Below are 18,155 nucleotides of genomic sequence, written 5' to 3'. Positions count from 1 at the left end.
GTGGAAAAATCAAAAAGTATTTGAATTTACTTGAGGTAAGATACTTAAAAAATATATATCTAATATTTATTTATACTAATATATAAATGTATATATCTCATGACAAGTATATTCTACATGCATACTATTAGTATATATTTATATATTAGTATAAATACATATATAAAAAAATACACACACACACACACACACACACACACACATATATATATATGTAAAAAAATTTTTGTGTGTGATGGAGTCTCACTCCATCGCCCAGGCTGGAGTGCAGTGGCGTAATCTTGGCTCACCGCAACCTCTGCCTCGTGGGTTGAAGCAATTCTCCTGCCTCAGCCTCATGAGTAGCTGGGATTACAGGCGCCTGTCACTGCACCTGGCTAAGTTTCGTATTTTTAGTAGAAACGGGGTTTCACCATCTTGGCCGGGCTGGTCTTGAACTCCTGACCTCGTGATCCACCTGCCTCAGCCTCCCAAAGTGCTGGGATTACAGGCGTGAGTCACCACGCTTGGCCTAAACTTTTTTTAGGTAACAATATTCACAGAAAATGTCTTTACTTAAAAAACAAAACAAAAACTCACATACATGATAAAATACAGATTTAAGCCACCCACATCCCCAGTTGTTTCCCTTAGCATATAAATACTTGGTAGTAAGCTTTACAAAGAACTGATGCACTGAGAGACATTTTTTCTGAGCTTAACACATCAAAAACAATTTTTAAAAATCCTTATTAACAATTAGAACAGTTTTGCTGTCAAATAAAGTAGGTCTTTTCTCTTTTGTTCTCAAAGAACCCCTTAACAAAGGAGGCACTGACAGGTACACTACACATTAACAGGAGATTTTAACACGGCTCGTAACTGCAAATCTAGTAACCATTAACTCCAAGTTTCAACTTGGAAAACATAAAACTATATCCTACTAAGAACTGATTAAAAAGCAAAAGAAAAAAAAGTGACACATTAGCAGCTAGACAACAAAACAGTAACCCTTAATTTAGAAGACAACTTTTTACCAGGTACCTAAGACTCCGTAGAGTAAAACTCAGGAAAGGAGAATCAATTCTAGACCCCATCCCATAAGGACTTTAGTTTCCAAAATACCAAAACGAACTTCTTATTTCCCCTGTGGGTAGGTGCCACAGAATGAAGTCAGCAGTAAAATGCATATTTAGTGCATGTCAAGTAAAAGGGTATATATTCTATATGTATTGTTAAGTTTAGCCTAAAGTCTCTTTACATATCTCAAGTTCAGCTTATAGGTTTCTCAGTACATAGAACTGTAGCCTAACTGGATGTGTAAACAGACTGTACCTTACTCTCGTGCCAAACACTAAGTTTCAGCCAACCAAAGGCAGCAAACTGTTCAAACCATATTCAAATAAGGCAAACGCTGAACTGTAACTAATATGGCTGTTGCTGTATCTCACTTTCATTTTCCATACATCACTTTCCTTCTGTTCACAAATCTACATCAACTACACAGCTGGGCTGAAGCCTCTGAACCTATTATGCTTCAGGGGCTACCTGATTTGTGAATTGTCCTTTGCTCAATTAAACTCTGCCAAACTAAATTTGTCTAAGGCTTTTCTTTTAACCTTATTCATCATAAAAAGAAAAATTTTAGTTGAAAAACTTAAAATCTGATCATCTAAAAATGAAACTGCCCAGTAGAAATGCTTAGCTCTCACTGTGGTAATTTTGTGAATGTGGAGGAAACTACTAAAACTTTGATATACTAAATAGACAGCTCTATCCCACATTTATGTTTATTAAAAACTGACATAAACAAACACAACCTGTACAAAAAATATCCCAAATCCCGTATGACTTTGAAACAGTAATCTTGAGAGACATTATCGCCTAGGACCCCCTCTTCCTCTGCCACGGCCACGTCCTCTTCCTCTTCCTCTGCCTCTGCCTCTTCCTGCAACTGAAGGAAAAGAAAAACAAACCAAGCTCAATTCTCTTCTGCACGAATGTTACCGAGACACCACAAACAACATTTACACACATACCTTTCCCCGTTTATAGCTCTGTATTAGCAGCTACAGTAAATAAAAGTTTAACTAGCTTCTGTTAAATATGTTAGACTTCAGATTCTCCCCACCCCACAACACATTATCATGCAGAACCAAGAACTAAAGGCCTAAGGAGATTATTATTTGTTTCATTTCAATTTATTTACTAAGAAATGTGTCAAACTTAAAAAAATAATTTTTCTTTATATCATGTCTCAAATTCACCATAAAATGATTTGAATCTCACAAAAAAAGGAAGATACATATCATAGAATAGAACACGATCACCTTGATGCCAGAGTTTTGGTAAATGAATAAAATCCAAGCAAGTTAATTCAAAACCAGGGAAGTTTAAATCTATTACATCAAATCACAATCTTATTAACTCTTCAGAAAATTAAAACTATTTTGACCTACACATAATCTAGTGCTTTAATCCATATAGCAATATCCCTGTCACTGGGTCATCCTAACTCTAGTTGAATATCATGGTGACAGGGAATTTATCACCCAAATAAACTTATTTCATCTTCAGACAGCTAAGAATATTAGAAAATCCTGACACAGAAGTCAGTTACATTCTAAATGTTTTGCTTTTTTTTTTTTTTTTTTTTTTTAATACAAGGTCTCTCTCTGTAGTCCAGCCTGCAGTGTAATCACACCTCACTGCAGTCTTGAACTCCTGGGCTCAAGTGATCCTCCCACCTAAGCCTCCTGAGTAGCGGGGACTACAGGTACAAGCCATCAGGTCTGGCTAATTTTTTAATTTTTTGTAGAGATGAGGTCTCCCTTTGTTGCCCAAGCTGCTTTCGAACTCGTGGACCAAAGCAATCCTCCAGCCTCAGTCTCCCAAAGTGGTGGGATTACAGGTGTGAGCCACCGCACCTGGCTACATTAGAAATTTGTACACGCTGATTCTAGTCTTACCATTCCAAGCAATAAACAGTGAGTTTAAGATGCTAATTAAGGGACATTCCACAAAATAACTGGCCCGTACTCTTACAAAGTGTTAAGGTCACAAAAGGAACCAGCTGATATGCATTAAAGGAAACTAAGGAAACGAACAACTAAATGCAACCTGTTGTACTGGATTGGATCTTGGACCAGGAAAAGGACATTAGAGGGACAATCAGAGAAACGTGAGAAAGGTCTCTAGATAATACAATAGTGTCGCATCAATATAAAATTTCTATTTTTTGTAGTTACATGAAATTTTAACATTTAGGCAATGTTGGTGAAAGTGTATGGGAATTCCTTGTACTATTTTTGCAACTTTTTGTGTCTAAAATTATTTCAAAATGAAGTGTTAAAATGGGGGGAAAAACAGAGTTGGAGCAGTGTTGTAAAAAACAACAACAACAACAACAATAAAAGGGCTGGGCACCTGTAATCCCAGCTACTCGGGAGGCTGAGGCAGGAGAATTACTTGAACCCGGGAGGCAGAGGTTGTAGTGAGAGGAGATCGCGCCACGGCACTCCAGCCTGGGCGACAGAGCATGACTCTGTCTCAAAAAAAAAAAAGAAATAAAAAGAAAAGAAAATGGACCAGGTATGATGGTGGCTCACACCTGTAATCCCAGCACTTTGAGAGGCCACAGCAGGATTGTTGGAGACCAAGAGTTCAAGGCTAGCCTGGACAACATAGGGAGACCCTGTCTCTACAAAAAAATAAAAAAATTAGCCAGATTTGGTGGTGCATATCTGTATAAAAGAAAGAAAAATTAAGAAAACAACTTTTTAAGAAGTGGGGAGTGGGTGGGGGGCAGGCATAAATAATTTTATTTATTTATTTTTTTGAGACAGAGTTTCACTCTTGTTGCACAGGTTGGAGTGCAATGGCACGATCTCAGCTCACGGCATGGGCCACCGCGCCCAGCCAATTTCAGTTATTTTAAACTATACTATTTTAAATGTGTACACACAAAAACAGTAAGTCTAGGACGCATGTTAAAATGAACCAAATTGACCACACTTACCTCCAATTTCTTCTGAAATAGTATTTATGATAGAAAAGCAACAAAAACGATAAGTACCCAGAACAAAAAAGAAAAGCAGAGAAAACATAGTAGATAAAAGATTTCGGCTGGGCGCGGTGGCTCATGCCTGTAATCCCAGCACTTTGGAAGGCTGAGGCAGGTGAATCACTTGAGGTCAGGGGTATGAGGCCAGCCTGATCAACACGATGAAACCCCGTCTCTATTAAAAATACAAAATTAGCCGGGTGCGGTGGCACAAACCTATAATCCCAGCTACTTGGGAGGCTGAAACAGAAGAATCGTTAGAACCCAGGAGGCGGAGGTTGCAGTGAGCTGAAATCGCACCACTGCACTCCAGCTTGGGTAACAAGAGTGAAACTCCATCTAAAAACCAAAAAAAACAAAAAAATTTTTTTCAACAAAATTTTAAATCAGAAAATAGACTTGGAACTGTAACATTTAGTAAAGGAAGAATAACTTCTCAGCGTGGAGTAAGATGATATGAGGCAGGGGGCTTTCAATCATCAATTCCCTCACAGGTAGGTCGGTAGTAAAAAAATGTAGAATAACCCTAAAGACATTAAGGCAAAAAGTCCTCAGATTTGAAAATACAGTCAGCCTTCAATATCCATGGGTTCCACATCCATGGATTTAACCAACTTTAGGCCTATGATGGTTGTCAGACTTTTTCTTGTCATTAACGCCTAAACAATACAATATAACTATCTACAAAGCATTTACATTATACTGGGTATTACAAGTGTACAAAAGGATGTGCAGAGGTTAGATGGAAACACTATTACCATTTTATGAAAAGGGACTTGAGCATCTGTAGATTTTGGTACCCACAGGGGGTTCTTGCAAAGTGGAAAGCAGCATGATACACAGGACCGAGTGAGAGGTTAAATCATTGTTTTCCAAGCTATGGATTACAACCATATTATTATTATTATTTTGAAACAGAGTCTCACTCTGTAGCCCAGGCCGGAGTGCAGTGGCATGATCTTGGCTCACAGCAACCTCCGCCTCCCGGGTTCAAGTGATTCTTCTGCCTCAGCCTCCCAAGTAACTGGGACTAAAGGCATGCGCCACCACGCCCAAATTTTTTTTTTTGCATTTTTAGTAGAGATGGGATTTCTCCATGTTGACCAGGCTGGTCTGGAACTCCTGGCCTCAGGTGATCTGCCCGCCTCGGCCTCCCAAAGTGCTGGGATTACAGGCGTGAGCCACTGTGTCCAGCCGCATCAATGTTTTTAATAGCAACACCAGGAGTTATAATACACATTATAGGAAATATTAAACAACAAAGACACTTGTGTTGTTTGCAAATATTTATATTATGAATAGTGTAGATTAGGATTAGCATTCACAAAAATTTTTATAATCCTTCAAACTTACCAGCTTCCCTTTTCTTAGATTTCACCTTAGGTTCAACATCCACAAGTAGTGTATCCAGAGGTAAACTGTCTGGTAGAATAAAATACCGAATGTTATTTCCTCGAATACTCAGCGTTTCCAGCTGTACAGGTTCTCTGTTCTTCAGGGTCATTTTCACAGCTTTAAGATGTGTATTCATGCTGACATCCACACCTAAAAAGAAAAATAATTGGGCAGTTATTAGTATGATAAAAGTCAGGCAACTAATTAATCTACTGAGCCACAGTAAATACTGGACTACAAAAGAATACTGTTCTGCTACAGTGCAAGTTTTCTATAACATAATTTAGCACATATGCAACTGGTAAATGGGGGAATAATGTCAGTATAAATCAGCAGTGTTTCCTTCCTAGAGATTTTTCCTAGCACACTAATGTTTTGCTTACAGAAATGAATACAGCAAGCAATGGAAGAACCCTGACTGGGCTTCAGGCTCACTACTGATCTGACAGGTATTTCTTGAATGTTTCTCCCACTGTCTTTGTAACTTTCTCATAATCCCCATTCCACTAAACTATCCTCACCTTTGTTTCTGCTTCTCTCTATATGTAATAATTGTTACCACTTTTGTTAAGAATATTTTGATTACAAAGTTACACAGGCTTTTAAGTAGTCTGCAACACCTATTCTTCTCATTAAGCTACTATTTTTAGTATGAGAGTTTACAAAATACAAAGCAATTTTTCAGGGTGATTATATGACATTATAGCTGAAACACCTGAATACTGAAGCCTTTACCAAATTATACCTGAACTAATGGGATAACTAAAGACCTACTTAGGCCAGGTGCGGTGGCTCACGCCTGTAATCCCAGCACTTTGGGAGGCCGAGGCGGGCGGATCAACTGAGGTCTTCTGACCAGCCTGGTCCAGTTCAAGATCAGCCTGGCTGACATGCTGAAACCTCGTCTCTACTAAAAATATAAAAATTAGGCCAGGTGCAGTGACTTGACTCACGCCTGAAATCCCAGCACTCTGGGAGGCCGAGGCGGATGGATCATGAGGTCACAAGTTCGAGACCAAAACCCCATCTCTACCAAAAATAATCAGACCCTGGAGGCGGAGGTTGCAGTGAGCTGAGACTGTGCCACTGCACTCCAGCCTGGGCAACAGAGTGAGAATTCGTCTCAAAAAAAAAAAAAAAAAAAAAAATGTACCCAGGCATGCTGGCAGGCACCTGTAGTCCCAGCCACTCGAGAGGCTGAGACAAAAGAATTGCTTGACCCCAGGCAGCGGAGGTTACAGTGAGCCGAGATCATGACACTGCACTCAAGCCCAGGTGACAGAGCAAAACTCTGTTTCAAAAAAAAATAAATCAATTACATAATTCAGACAAAAGAATAAGAATCTGTACTACAATAACGTTCATTAAGCAATCAAAAAATAAACTCTGGATAGCAGGTAAAAGAGAAGAAAAAAATGTTATAAAAGTAGTCCAACCTCCGTACCTGTGATTGTTCCATGGACCTGTGTTCCGTTCTTCAATTCAATGGTTACAGTTTCATGACTCAATTTCATCAAAAATCTATAAATAGGAATAAAACCATTAATTTCTACCTGCAACACTTTAAAATCACATTTATTAAGGTAAAAAGATGAAACAACTAGATGCTGAAAATTTGTAGATGCTATCTGCATCAATTCCTATCAATAATATGCTAACAATTTCAACTTTCCTGAATTATATCCTCAAACTTTATGAAGGAACACAACAATACTAACATAAACTGTCATTTGGACGTTTCTAATTCTCAAACCTCAAATCCAGACATACAAGATCTCAGACTCATAAATCATGAAAAAGAAATAAAGAATTACAGTTGGTAAAAAGATTACAAGTTTATTACAATATTTATATATAAAGTAAAAATCTCCCTTCCTAACCCCCTGCACTGTGGGTATGTAGGAATATTATTCCAGATCATTTTATATGCACATTCATAAGCATATATACAGATTTCTTTTTACATAAATTGGGTCATATTTTATTCACATCTGTAACTTGTAGTTCTCGTTTAGCAGTTTATATTGGACATATTCCCATTTCAACATACAAAACACTCTAAGAACTGAGACTGGGTACGGTGGCTCATGCCTGTAATCCCAGAACTTAGGGAAACCGAGGTGAGCACATCATCTGAGGTCTGGAGTCCAAGACCAGCCTGGCCAACATGGTGAAACCCCATCTCTATAAAAACACAAAAATTAGCTGGGCAGGATGGCATGCGCCTGTAATCCCAGCTACTCAGGAAGCTGAGGCAGGAGAATCGCTTAAACCTGGGAGGCAGAGGCTGCAGTGAGCTGAGATCACACCACTGCACTCCAGCCTGGGGAGAGAGCAAGACTCCATCTCAAAAAAAAAAAAAAATTAGCTAGGCATGATGGAGCACGCCTGTAATCCCAGCTACCTGGAACTCCGGAGGCAGAGGCTACAGTGAGGTGAGATTGTTCCACTGCACTCCAGCCTGAGCGACAGAGCAAGACTCCATCTCAAAAAAAAGCCAAAATAACAAAATAACATTCTAAGAACTGAAAAGTATTCCACTATATGGAAATGTCAAAATTTATTACCTCCCTGTTGATGGATATTACTTTGGTTCAATTTTTTCCCATTACAAACCCAATTATGCAAACCCTCACCAACACAAGTTGCTGTTAAGTCTTTCAAATTTTTGTGAATTTGATGGGGGGGGGGAATTTGTTTTTCCTTAATAACTTGTGAGACTGAATATCTTTTCATTAATATGGGAAAATTATTTCTTCCGTGAATTACCTGTTCACATTATTTACACATTCTCAATTAGGTTGAGTTTTTATTTTCTACTGGTTTGCCAGTCATTCAAGTTTGTGGTTTATGGTTTCTTTAGTCACACAAACTTTTTTCACTTTTATGTTTTGAATCTGTTCATCTTCCTGGGATACATAATTTGCCTAAGAAAGGGTTTTTTCTATGCCAAGATTGTAAAAGATAGTATCTTATTTTCTTCTACTTTTAGAGTTTTTTTTTTTTTTTTTTTTTGAGACGGAGTCTCGCTCTGTTGCCCAGGCTGGAGTGCAGTGGCCGGATCTCAGCTCACTGCAAGCTCCGCCTCCCGGGTTCCCGCCATTCTCCTGCCTCAGCCTCCCAAGTAACTGGGACTACAGGCGCTCGCCATCTCGCCCGGCTAGTTTTTTGTATTTTTTAGTAGAGACGGGGTTTCACTGTGTTCGCCAGGATGGTCTCGATCTTCTGACCTCGTGATCCACCCGTCTCGGCCTCCCAAAGTGCTGGGATTACAGGCTTGAGCCACCGCGCCCGGCCCAGATACTTTTAGAGTTTTAATCTACTTGGAATTGATCTTTTTTATGCAGTGTAAGGCACAAATCTGTCTTTATTACTTTCCCCAACTGAATAGCCAGTTGCCTTGATAATATATAATGAACAAACTATCCACTTCTTACTTCATCTAGATTTCTGTTCTCCCCTTTTTATAACATTTTGCAGAGGAAGAAAAGTTGAAGGGTTTACAAATATTGTCAATTGCCAGTGCAGAGGTTAATGCCTGTAATTTCACCACTTTGAGAGGCCAAGGTGGGATGACTGCTTGAGGCCAGGAGTTCGAGACCTGCCTGGTCAACAGAGCAAGATCCTGTCTCTACAAAAATAAAAACAAAAAAATTTAGTTGGTCGGGCACGGTAGCTCATGCCTGTAACCCCAGCACTTTGGGAGGCCGAGGTAGGTGGATCATGAGGTCAGGAGTTGGAGACCAGCTTGGCCAATATGGTGAAACCTCATTTCTTCTAAAAATACAAAAAAATTAGCCGGGTGTGGTGGTGCAGGTCTGTAATCCCAGCTACTCAGGAGGCTGAGGCAGGAGTATCACTTGAACTTGGGAGGCAGAGGTTGCAGTGAGCCAAGATCGTGCCATTGTGCTACAGACTGGTTGACAGAGCAAGACTCCATCACAAAAAAAAATAAAAATAAAAAAATTAGCTGAGCATGTTGGTTCACGCCTGTAGTCCCAGTTCCTTGGAATCTGAGGTGGGAGGATCACTTGAGCCCAGACTTCGAGGTTGCAACGAGCCATGATTGTGTCACTGCCCTGGAGCCTATGTGGCAGGGAAAGACTCTGTCTTTTTAAAAAATTCTATTTTTTTTTTTTTTTTTTTTTTTTTTGAGACAGTCTCACTCTGTCGGTGAGGCTGGAGCACAGTGGCATGATCTTGGTTCACTGCAACCTCCGCCTCTTGGGTTCAAGCAATTCTGCCTCAGCCTCCGAAGTAGCTGGGACTACAAGCACCTGCCACCACACCTGGATGATTTTTGCATTTTTAGTAGAGACAGGGTTTCACCATGTTGGGCTGGTCTCGAACTTCTGACCTCAGGTGATCTCCCCACCTCAGCCTCCCAAAGTGCTGGGATTATAGGCGTAAACCATGGGGCCTGGCCCTTTTTTTTTTTTTTTTAAGACAAGAGTCTTAGCCAGGTGCAGTTGCTCATGCCTGTAATCCCAGCACTTTGGGAGGCCGAGGCAGGCGGATCACCTGAGGTCAGGAGTTCAAGACAAGCCTGGTTAACATGGCGAAACCCCGTCTCTACTAAAAATACAAAAATATTAGCCAGACTTGGTGGCACATTACTGTAATCCCAGCTACTGGGGAAGCTGAGGCAGGAGAATTGCTCGAGCCCAGGAGGCGGAGGTTGCAGTGAGTCAAGATTGTGCCACTAAACTCTAGCCTGGACGATAGACTCCATCAAAAACAAACAAACAAACAAACAAAAACAGATCATACCATCTCAAAGTAAGTTGTAGGCATTGACACTTCAGCATGCATTTTCTAATGACGATCTCCTATGTAACCATAATCTCACAATCAAATCTAAGAAAATGAACCCTACACTATCATACAATACACAGTTCATATACAAACTTTTAGTCTATAATATACACCTTATATTAATAGATCCTATCATCTATCACACTAAATGGTACATGTAAGATAACCTATTATCCTCCCGCACTAGACTATTGTTGAGGGTAGGGATCGTAACCCCTATATCTAATCCTAGACTGTAATAGGCACTGAATAATGCTGGCAGAAATGTTTCAATGAATAAAGGGAAACCAACCTTAAAATGCCTTTTTTAAATTTATTTTTTCTTTTTAGTGGTATAGACAGCCATCACAAAAAAAATTACTTGGTCTGGGATATAATAAGCCTCAAACTTTAAAAAGACTCATGAGTTGAATCTCTTTTTATATATGACATCAAGAAAATGTTTCTCTCAATGAATTGGTAACACTTGATTTCATCAGATAATTATTCAGCTCCAAATTTAACAATCAATTATACTAGAAAAGCCTAGAATTTTGAACGAATGGCTTCCTCCCATTATCAAGTTTTTGTTTTTATCTTTTTTTTTTTTTTTTTTTTTTGAGATGGTGTCCCGCCGGTCGCCCAGGCTGGAGTGCAGCCACGCGATCTCGGCTCACTGCAACCTCCGCCTCCCAGGTTCACGCCATTCTCCTGTCTCAGCCTCCCGAGTAGCTGGGACTACAGGCGCCCACCACCACGCCCGGCTAATTTTTTGTATTTTTAGCGGAGACGGGGTTTCACCATGTTAGCCAGGATGGTCTCGATCTCCTGACCTTGTGATTCACCCGCCTCGGCCTCCCAAAGTGCTGGGATTACAGGCGTGAGCCACTGTGCCCGGCCTGTTTTTATCTTTTATATGAACTTACTATCCCAGTTAGTGTAAGAACTTTTACTATAAAAGTTCTTCAAATTATTTTTGGAAGCAAAGAAGACAAATAAAAGGAAAAAAATACCTTACGTAGCCAGGCGCGGAGGCTCAGGTACATAAAAGATATGTAAAAATAACCATAAGTTGTAGAATGCAATAGAGATATACAGAGGTTTTTAGTTTTTTTCCCTGAGTAGCTGAGACTATAGGCATGTGCCACCGTGCCCGGCTAATATTTTTTAAATTTTTAGTAGAGATGTGGTTTTGCCATGTTGCCTAGGCTGGTCTTAAACTCCTGGGCTCAAGCAATCAGCCTGCCTCAGTCTCCCAAAGTGCTGGGATTACAAGCGTGAGCCACTGCACCCAGCTACACACAGGTTTTTTTTTTACTAAGAATATATTGTAGCATGTGGAGAAGGGAATCAGGTATTAGGGGACTTCTAGTAAGAAGCCTGAAAAGTTGGAAATACGCAGCAAGAAGAAACAAAAGAAAAATACAGCATAAGACACAGAGTAATTACAGATATTAAGATGGAGTCTCACTGTGTTGCCCAGGCTGGAGTGCAAGGGCACAATCTCAATCTGAGCTCACTACAACCTCCACCTCCCGGGTTCAAGCGATTCTTGTGCCTCAGTCTCCCGAGTAGCTGAGCGCACGCCACCACAACCAGCTAATTTTTGTATTTTTAATAGAGACAGGGTTTCACCATGTTGGCCCGGCTGGTCTCCAACTCCTGACCTCAAGTGATCCGCCAGCCTCGGCCTCACAAAGTGCTATGATAACAAGCATGAGCCACCACGCCAGACCGATGAAATGTTAAGTTCAATATTTAAGGTCCTATGAGCAGAGAGGAGTTAGGCAGGTTCCCTTCTCGGAAAGCCCTAAGCTCTGTTAGAGAATTCCTCTAGGAGAGCTACTGAAGGATTTTCATCAATGAAGAGGAGTACCAGGCTCATATGCACATTTAAGAGAACCTAGGGCAAATGTTCAGAAACAGATTTTAGAAAGACAAGAGACAAAAGTATAATCTCTAGGAAGACAAATTATGTGACTAAAGCAGTACATATACAAGTTAAAACTACAGTAATTGAGATATAAGGAACAACAAATAGATCAATGAAACAATACAAGCAAACATTTATTTCTGGTCCCACATTTACATGGTTGATTTAGCTGGGATTACAGGCGCTTGCCACCACAATCAGCTAGTTTTTGTATTTTTTTTTTTTTTTTTTTTTAGTACAGACTGGGTTTCTCAAGTTCGAGGCCAGCCTGGGCAACACAGGAAGACTCTCATCTCTTAAGAAACAAAACAGGCCGGGCATGGTGGCTCATGCCTGTAATCACACTTTGGGAGGCCGAGGCAGGCGGATCACAAGGTCAAGAGATGGAGACCATCCTGGCCAACAAGGTGAAACCCCGTCTCTATTAAAAATACAAAAATTAGCTGGGCATGGTGGCGTGCGCCTATAGTTCCGGCTACTTGGGAGGTTGAGGCAGGAGAATCGCTTACACCCGGGAGGCAGAGGTTGCAGTGAGCCGAGATTGCGCCACTGCACTCCAGCCTAGCGACAGAGTGAAACTTTGTCTCAAACAAAAACAAAAACAAAAAGACAAAAACAGGCTGCGCATGGTGACTCACGCTTGTAATCTCAACACTTTGAGAGGCCAAGGCAGGTGGACCATGAGGTCAGGAGTTCGAGACCAGCTTGGCCAACATAGTGAAACCCTGTCTCTACTAAAAATACAAAAATCAGCCAGGTGTGGTGGCACATGCCTGTAGTCCCGGCTACTTGGGAGGCTGAGGCGGGAGAATTACTTGAATCTGGGAGGTAGAGGTTGCAGTGAATCAAGATCGTGCCATTGTACTCCAGCCTGGGTGACAGAGTGAGACTCCATCTCAAAAAGAAACAAATAAACAAGGAAAAAACCAACTAAACCCTAAGGAGATGCCACTACATACCCACTAAAATGGCTAAAATTACAAACTGAGCAAACAGCACCACACACTGGTGAGGATGTGGAGCAACTGTTATTCTAACATATTGTTACTGGAAATGTAAAATGGTACAACCACTTTGGAAAATGGTCTGGAAATTTCTCATAAAGCTAAACACATAACAACTATGCTACAGTCCATCAACTCCACTCTTACGTATTCACCCACAAGAGTTTATTTCCCTCCAAAAACTTGAAGAATATTCAACGTTGTTGTAAACAAAATACATAAGTTTTTATTTTCTTTTCTTGTAATTTTTTAAAATAAAGAGCTTTTTTTTCTTGAGAGGAGTCTCGCTCTGTTGCCCAAGCTGGAGTGCAATGGTGCGATCTCAGCTCACTGCAATCTCCACCTCCCAGGTTCAAGGGATTCTCTGGCCTTAGCCTCCCTCGTAGCTGGGATTACAGGCACCTGCCACCATGCCCAGCTACTTTTTTTGGTATTTTTAGTAGAGACCGGGTTTCACCATGTTGCTCAGGCTGGTCTCAAACTCCTGACCTCAAGGGATCCACCCGCCTCGGCCTCCCATAGTGCTGGGATTACAGACATGAGTCACTGTGCCCAGCCTAAAATACAGAACTTCCAAACACACGAGGTACTAATACCCAGTAATAAAAATGAACACATCACTGATACACTTCACAATGTGGATGAATCTCAAAAACATGTGAGTAAAAGGAATTTTACACAAAAATACTTTGTGATTCCAAATATATGAAATTCTAGTGCAGGCAAAATTCATGTATGGTGGAAGAAACTGGTTGCATCTAGGGGTATGGAGCCAGAGGTTGTCTGGGAAAGGCTTGAGGAAACTGAGGTTTTGGTCATGTTACTTCTCTTGATAGGGGTTTAGGTTACAAAAGTGCTTACATTTTTCAATAGCAGGAAATATACGCTGCATTTCATTGTATTAAGATATTTACCTCAAAGAAGGAAAACAAAAATCCATGAGTGGGATAAAAAAGGCCTGAACCTCAGTGGTGGTGACTGGAATGAAAGGAGGCTACTATGGGCAGGACAAATACACAATTATCCCTCCCTAACTGAACCCAGGAACCAAATGGATTCAACTTATTTTCAGATGAATCTTTCAGTATCTGAATTCTTTCTACTTAGTGAAACTTAGATATCAAATAGATAACATGGTGTCCCTCAGTATCAAAACACACTATTTGAACCCAAAAAACAAACAGGAAAATGTGGGACACTTTTATGCAGTAGGTAAAACTGGCAAAACTGGCAATGTATCAAATGTCAAGGACATCAGGAGAGAAAAAGTCAAGCTCACCTCCCAGGTTTTTGGTTAGGGTGACAGTGAGAATAAGGATGACGACGCTACCAACTGATACACAGAAATAAGTCTACTGAAAATGCAAACCAGTTAGTGAAACAATCATTTTCTGGAGGAAAAATACATTCTCTAGTAAGAAAAAAAATTTCTTTCTATATTTGACCTAAGACACAAAACCGGATTCAGTCCAGGTATTAAAAATTACTGGAAAATTGCCATAACATGCAATATCTTTAAAGGGAAAAAATGAAATCCAAGGTTTATTACATAAAATTGAACTGTGAGTAGATTAAGATTCAGATTGGCAGGTATGGAGAAATTTCAAAAAATCTTGTAATTTTCTTTTTTGAGACAGAGTCTGGCTCTGTTGCCCAGGCTGGAGCGCAGTGGCGCGACCTCGGCTCACTACAACCTCCCGGGATCAAGCGCCTCTCTTACCTCAGCCTCCTGAGTAGCTGGGATTACAGGCGCCCGCCACCACGCCCGGCTAATTATTGTAGTTTTTCGAAAGACGCGGTTTCACCACGTTGGCCAGGCAGGTCCTGAACTCCTGACTTCAGGCGATCCGCCTGCCTCAGCCTCCCAAAGTGCTGGGATTACAGGCGTGAGCCACCGCGTCCAGCCTAAAAAATGCACTTTAAATTCTATGACTTCCTATCCAAAATTACAGTTCAAATAAAAATACACCAAAAATTAACCTTAATTGTCTTTTGTACCAACTCCTCCCTGAATTTTTTTTTTTTTTTTTTTTGAGACGGAGTCTCGCTCTGTTGCCCAGGCTGGAGTGTAGTGGCTGATCTCAGCTCACTGCAACTTCTGCCTCCTGGGTTCAAGCAATTCTCCTGCCTCAGCCTCCTGAGTAGCTGGGATTACAGGCGCGCGCCACCACACCCAGCTAATTTTGGTAATTTTAGTAGAGACGGGGTTTCACCATGTTAGCCAGGCTGGTCTCGAACTCCTGACCTAGTAAACTGCCTGCCTTGGCATTCCAAAGTGCTGGGATTATAGGCGTGAGCCACTGCGCCTGGCCTCCTCCCTGAATATTGGAGGCTTTTATGTGTTATTTAAAACGTTTCAAACAAACATTATTTCAGACGTTATCTACTTGTCTGTCATCCCCACTAACCAGAAAGCTCCAACAAGGCTCTGCCTTTTAAAAAATTCTATTACCAGCGCCTAGTAGGTAACAGGTGCCCAATAACTATTTAGCGGACAATGACAATCCTTGACTCAACAGGAAAGAAACAAGCTAAATATTTATAATCGATGGCTTAGTTATTAGAAACGTCTGCCTCTGTTCCAGGCTCAGTCTCAAGGAAAAACACCAAAACCAAATCTACTTGCAGGTAGTTTGGAATTAGTCTCCAGAAGACTCACCTAAGTGACAGGGTCTATTTCTCTCGAAAGAAATAAAACAGAATAACTATATATTATCTGGGTAATCAGTCACAATTACGTTGTGATAATTTCTGCTCTATATTGGGAGATGTTCCTAAATAAAAAGCCTACCTTAACAGGAAAGAGGTAGAATAATCAATAAGAAGTCTAAGGAGAATCAAAAAATAAACTTAAAAATCGGCCGGGCGCAGTGGCTCACACCTGTAATCTCAGCCCTTTGGGAGGACGAGGCAGGCAGAACGCTTTATGCCCAGGAGTTCGAGACCAGCCTGGTCAACAAAGTGAGACACCGTATTATTTAAAACAAAAACAAAAACAAAAACAAAAACTTGTGAAGCCAGAAGTCCTTCTCTGATTTAAAACAGTTTCCAAACAGGTTTGTTGCCAGATAAGCTCATACAACTTTCTAAGTACTCTTAAGTAGGGCTGGAGTTCCACTCAAAAAGAAAATCAGTAACTGCAAGAGCGAGATGTCTCCCAGGCGGCGCCGCACCTTGAAAGCCTCTAAGTCACTAGGCGGGAAGAAAAGGCTCGGCCTTTATACCAGTATCTTGGAAGACACGCGGGATCCGCGAGCGACCCAGGCGGAAGCCCAGGCCCGAGCACGAGCTGCGGGCGCAGTAAGGCCGGCCGTTAGCAGGCCGCGCACACGCGGCTTTCCCGCCTCCTGCAAATGGGAGAGCCCAGCCTTCCGGACTCCGGGCCAAGCCCTCCCTCCACAGCCCCCAGAGCTGCTTGGTCACTCCCTCACCTCACGAGCTTCATCCTAGCGGCGCCGTCACCCTTCGGGTCCGATAGCGCACAGAATCCAACAACCGAATACTGACCGACTGCAGTATGAATGGCCGGAAGCGCCTACTCCAGGGACTCCGGTCGTAAAGGGCGCGCGGAGCACAGCAGACGCACGGCGGAAACGCCGAGGCTGCGCTGGGCCGCACTCTCTTCCGGTCGCGAGGAGCGCGACTGCGGCCCCTGGCGGCTGGAGGTTGCCTTGCCACGACTGAGGGTGTTGAGGGCTGGTCTGAGAGGAAAAGTGTCCCACAAGAGAGGGAGATTCGAAGAGATTAAATCCAATTAATACGACTGTCGCACTTTGGGAGGCCGAAGCGGGGGTATCACCTGAGGTCAGGAGTTCAAGACCAGCCTGGCCAATAGGGTGAAACCCCCGTCTGTACTAAAAATACAAAAAATTAGCTGGATGTGGTGGTGGGCGCCTGTTATCCCAGCTACTCGGGAGGCTGAGGCAGGAGAATCGCTTGAACCCGGGAGGCGGAGGTTGCAGTGAGCCGAGATTGCACCACTACACTCCTGCCTGGGCAACAAGAGCGAAACTCCGTCGCGCGCGCGCGCACACACACACACACACACAATAGTACTGTCACCATCACGTTTCTGAATAGCAGGGCACCGTGAGTGCAGCACCTAATATAAATTCCTCACTGAACGAAAATAAGTTCTTAGAGAAGCCCAAAGGATTATGCTAATTCTGTTCCAACACCAGGAACTTTAGCATTACTTAATGTACCTGAAGCAATTCACACAATGGGCTGGGCGCTGTGGCTCACGCCTGTAATTCCAGCACTTTGGGAGTCCGAGGCGGGCAGATAGCGAGGTCAAGAAATCAAGACCGTGCTGGCCAACATGGTGAAACCCTGTCTCTACTAAAAATACAAAAATTAGCTGGGCGTGGTGGCGTACGCCTGTAGTCCCAGTTACTCGGGAGCCTGAGGCAGGAGAATCGCTTGAACCCAGGAGGCTGAGGTTGCGGTGAGCCGAGATCGCGCCACTGCACTCCAGCCTGGCAACAGAGCGAGACTCCGTCTCAAAAAATAATAAAAATAAAAAAATAAAATCACACAATGTAGCGGATTATTTTCACTTTAAGTTCCGATCTACAAGACAAACTTTTCAATCTTCATCTTTCACAACATCTCCTCAAAATTTTTTTTTATTGTTTTTCTGAGACAGAGTCTCCTTCTGTCGCCCAGGCTGGAGTGCAGTAGCACGATTTTGGCTCACTGCAACCCTTGCCTCCCCGGTTCAAGCGATTCTCGTGCCTCAGCCTCTCCAGTAACTGAGATTACAGAGGTGAATCACCACGCCCCGCTAATTATTGTCTTTTTAGTAGAGACAGGGTTTCCCCATGTTGGCCAGGATGACCTGAACTCCTGACCTCAAGTGATCTGCCTCTCTAGGCCTCCCAAAGTGCAAAGTGCTAGGATTACAGGTGTGAGCTTCATCAAAATTTAACACAAACACTCCCCTTTCCTCTTTCGGGTTTCAGGATGCCAAGCTCACCTGGCCTTT

General features: G+C 42.0%; 1 protein-coding gene across 1 annotated transcript; it reads right to left on the bottom strand.

Moving 5' to 3' along the window:
• Positions 1–1,572: 1,572 nt before the first annotated feature.
• Positions 1,573–16,769, bottom strand: SNRPD1 (small nuclear ribonucleoprotein D1 polypeptide). Its single transcript, XM_009192502.4, has 4 exons — positions 16,600–16,769; positions 6,882–6,958; positions 5,396–5,587; positions 1,573–1,933 (listed from the first exon to the last, which is right to left on the bottom strand). The coding sequence occupies exons 1-4, from the start codon at positions 16,611–16,613 to the stop codon at positions 1,857–1,859; spliced, it is 360 nt and encodes a 119-aa protein (XP_009190766.2). The 5' UTR covers positions 16,614–16,769; the 3' UTR covers positions 1,573–1,856.
• Between the last annotated feature and the right edge of the window lie 1,386 nt (positions 16,770–18,155).

This window comes from Papio anubis, chromosome 19 (assembly GCF_008728515.1).
Source record: "Papio anubis isolate 15944 chromosome 19, Panubis1.0, whole genome shotgun sequence".
NCBI lineage: Eukaryota > Metazoa > Chordata > Mammalia > Primates > Cercopithecidae > Papio > Papio anubis.
The sequence above is the reverse complement of the archived record's forward strand: the minus strand, read 5'-3'. Positions and strand labels throughout refer to the sequence as shown.

What these genes read in the sequence shown, in the direction of transcription:
- SNRPD1 (XM_009192502.4), bottom strand. An exon ending in GGTCCATGGAACAATCACAG is followed by an intron (nt 5,588 to 6,881) that starts GTACGGAGGTTG and finishes TTTTCTTTTTAG; the next exon opens with GTGTGGATGTCAGCATGAAT. An exon ending in ATCTAAGAAAAGGGAAGCTG is followed by an intron (nt 1,934 to 5,395) that starts GTAAGTTTGAAG and finishes CTTTTCCTTCAG; the next exon opens with TTGCAGGAAGAGGCAGAGGC.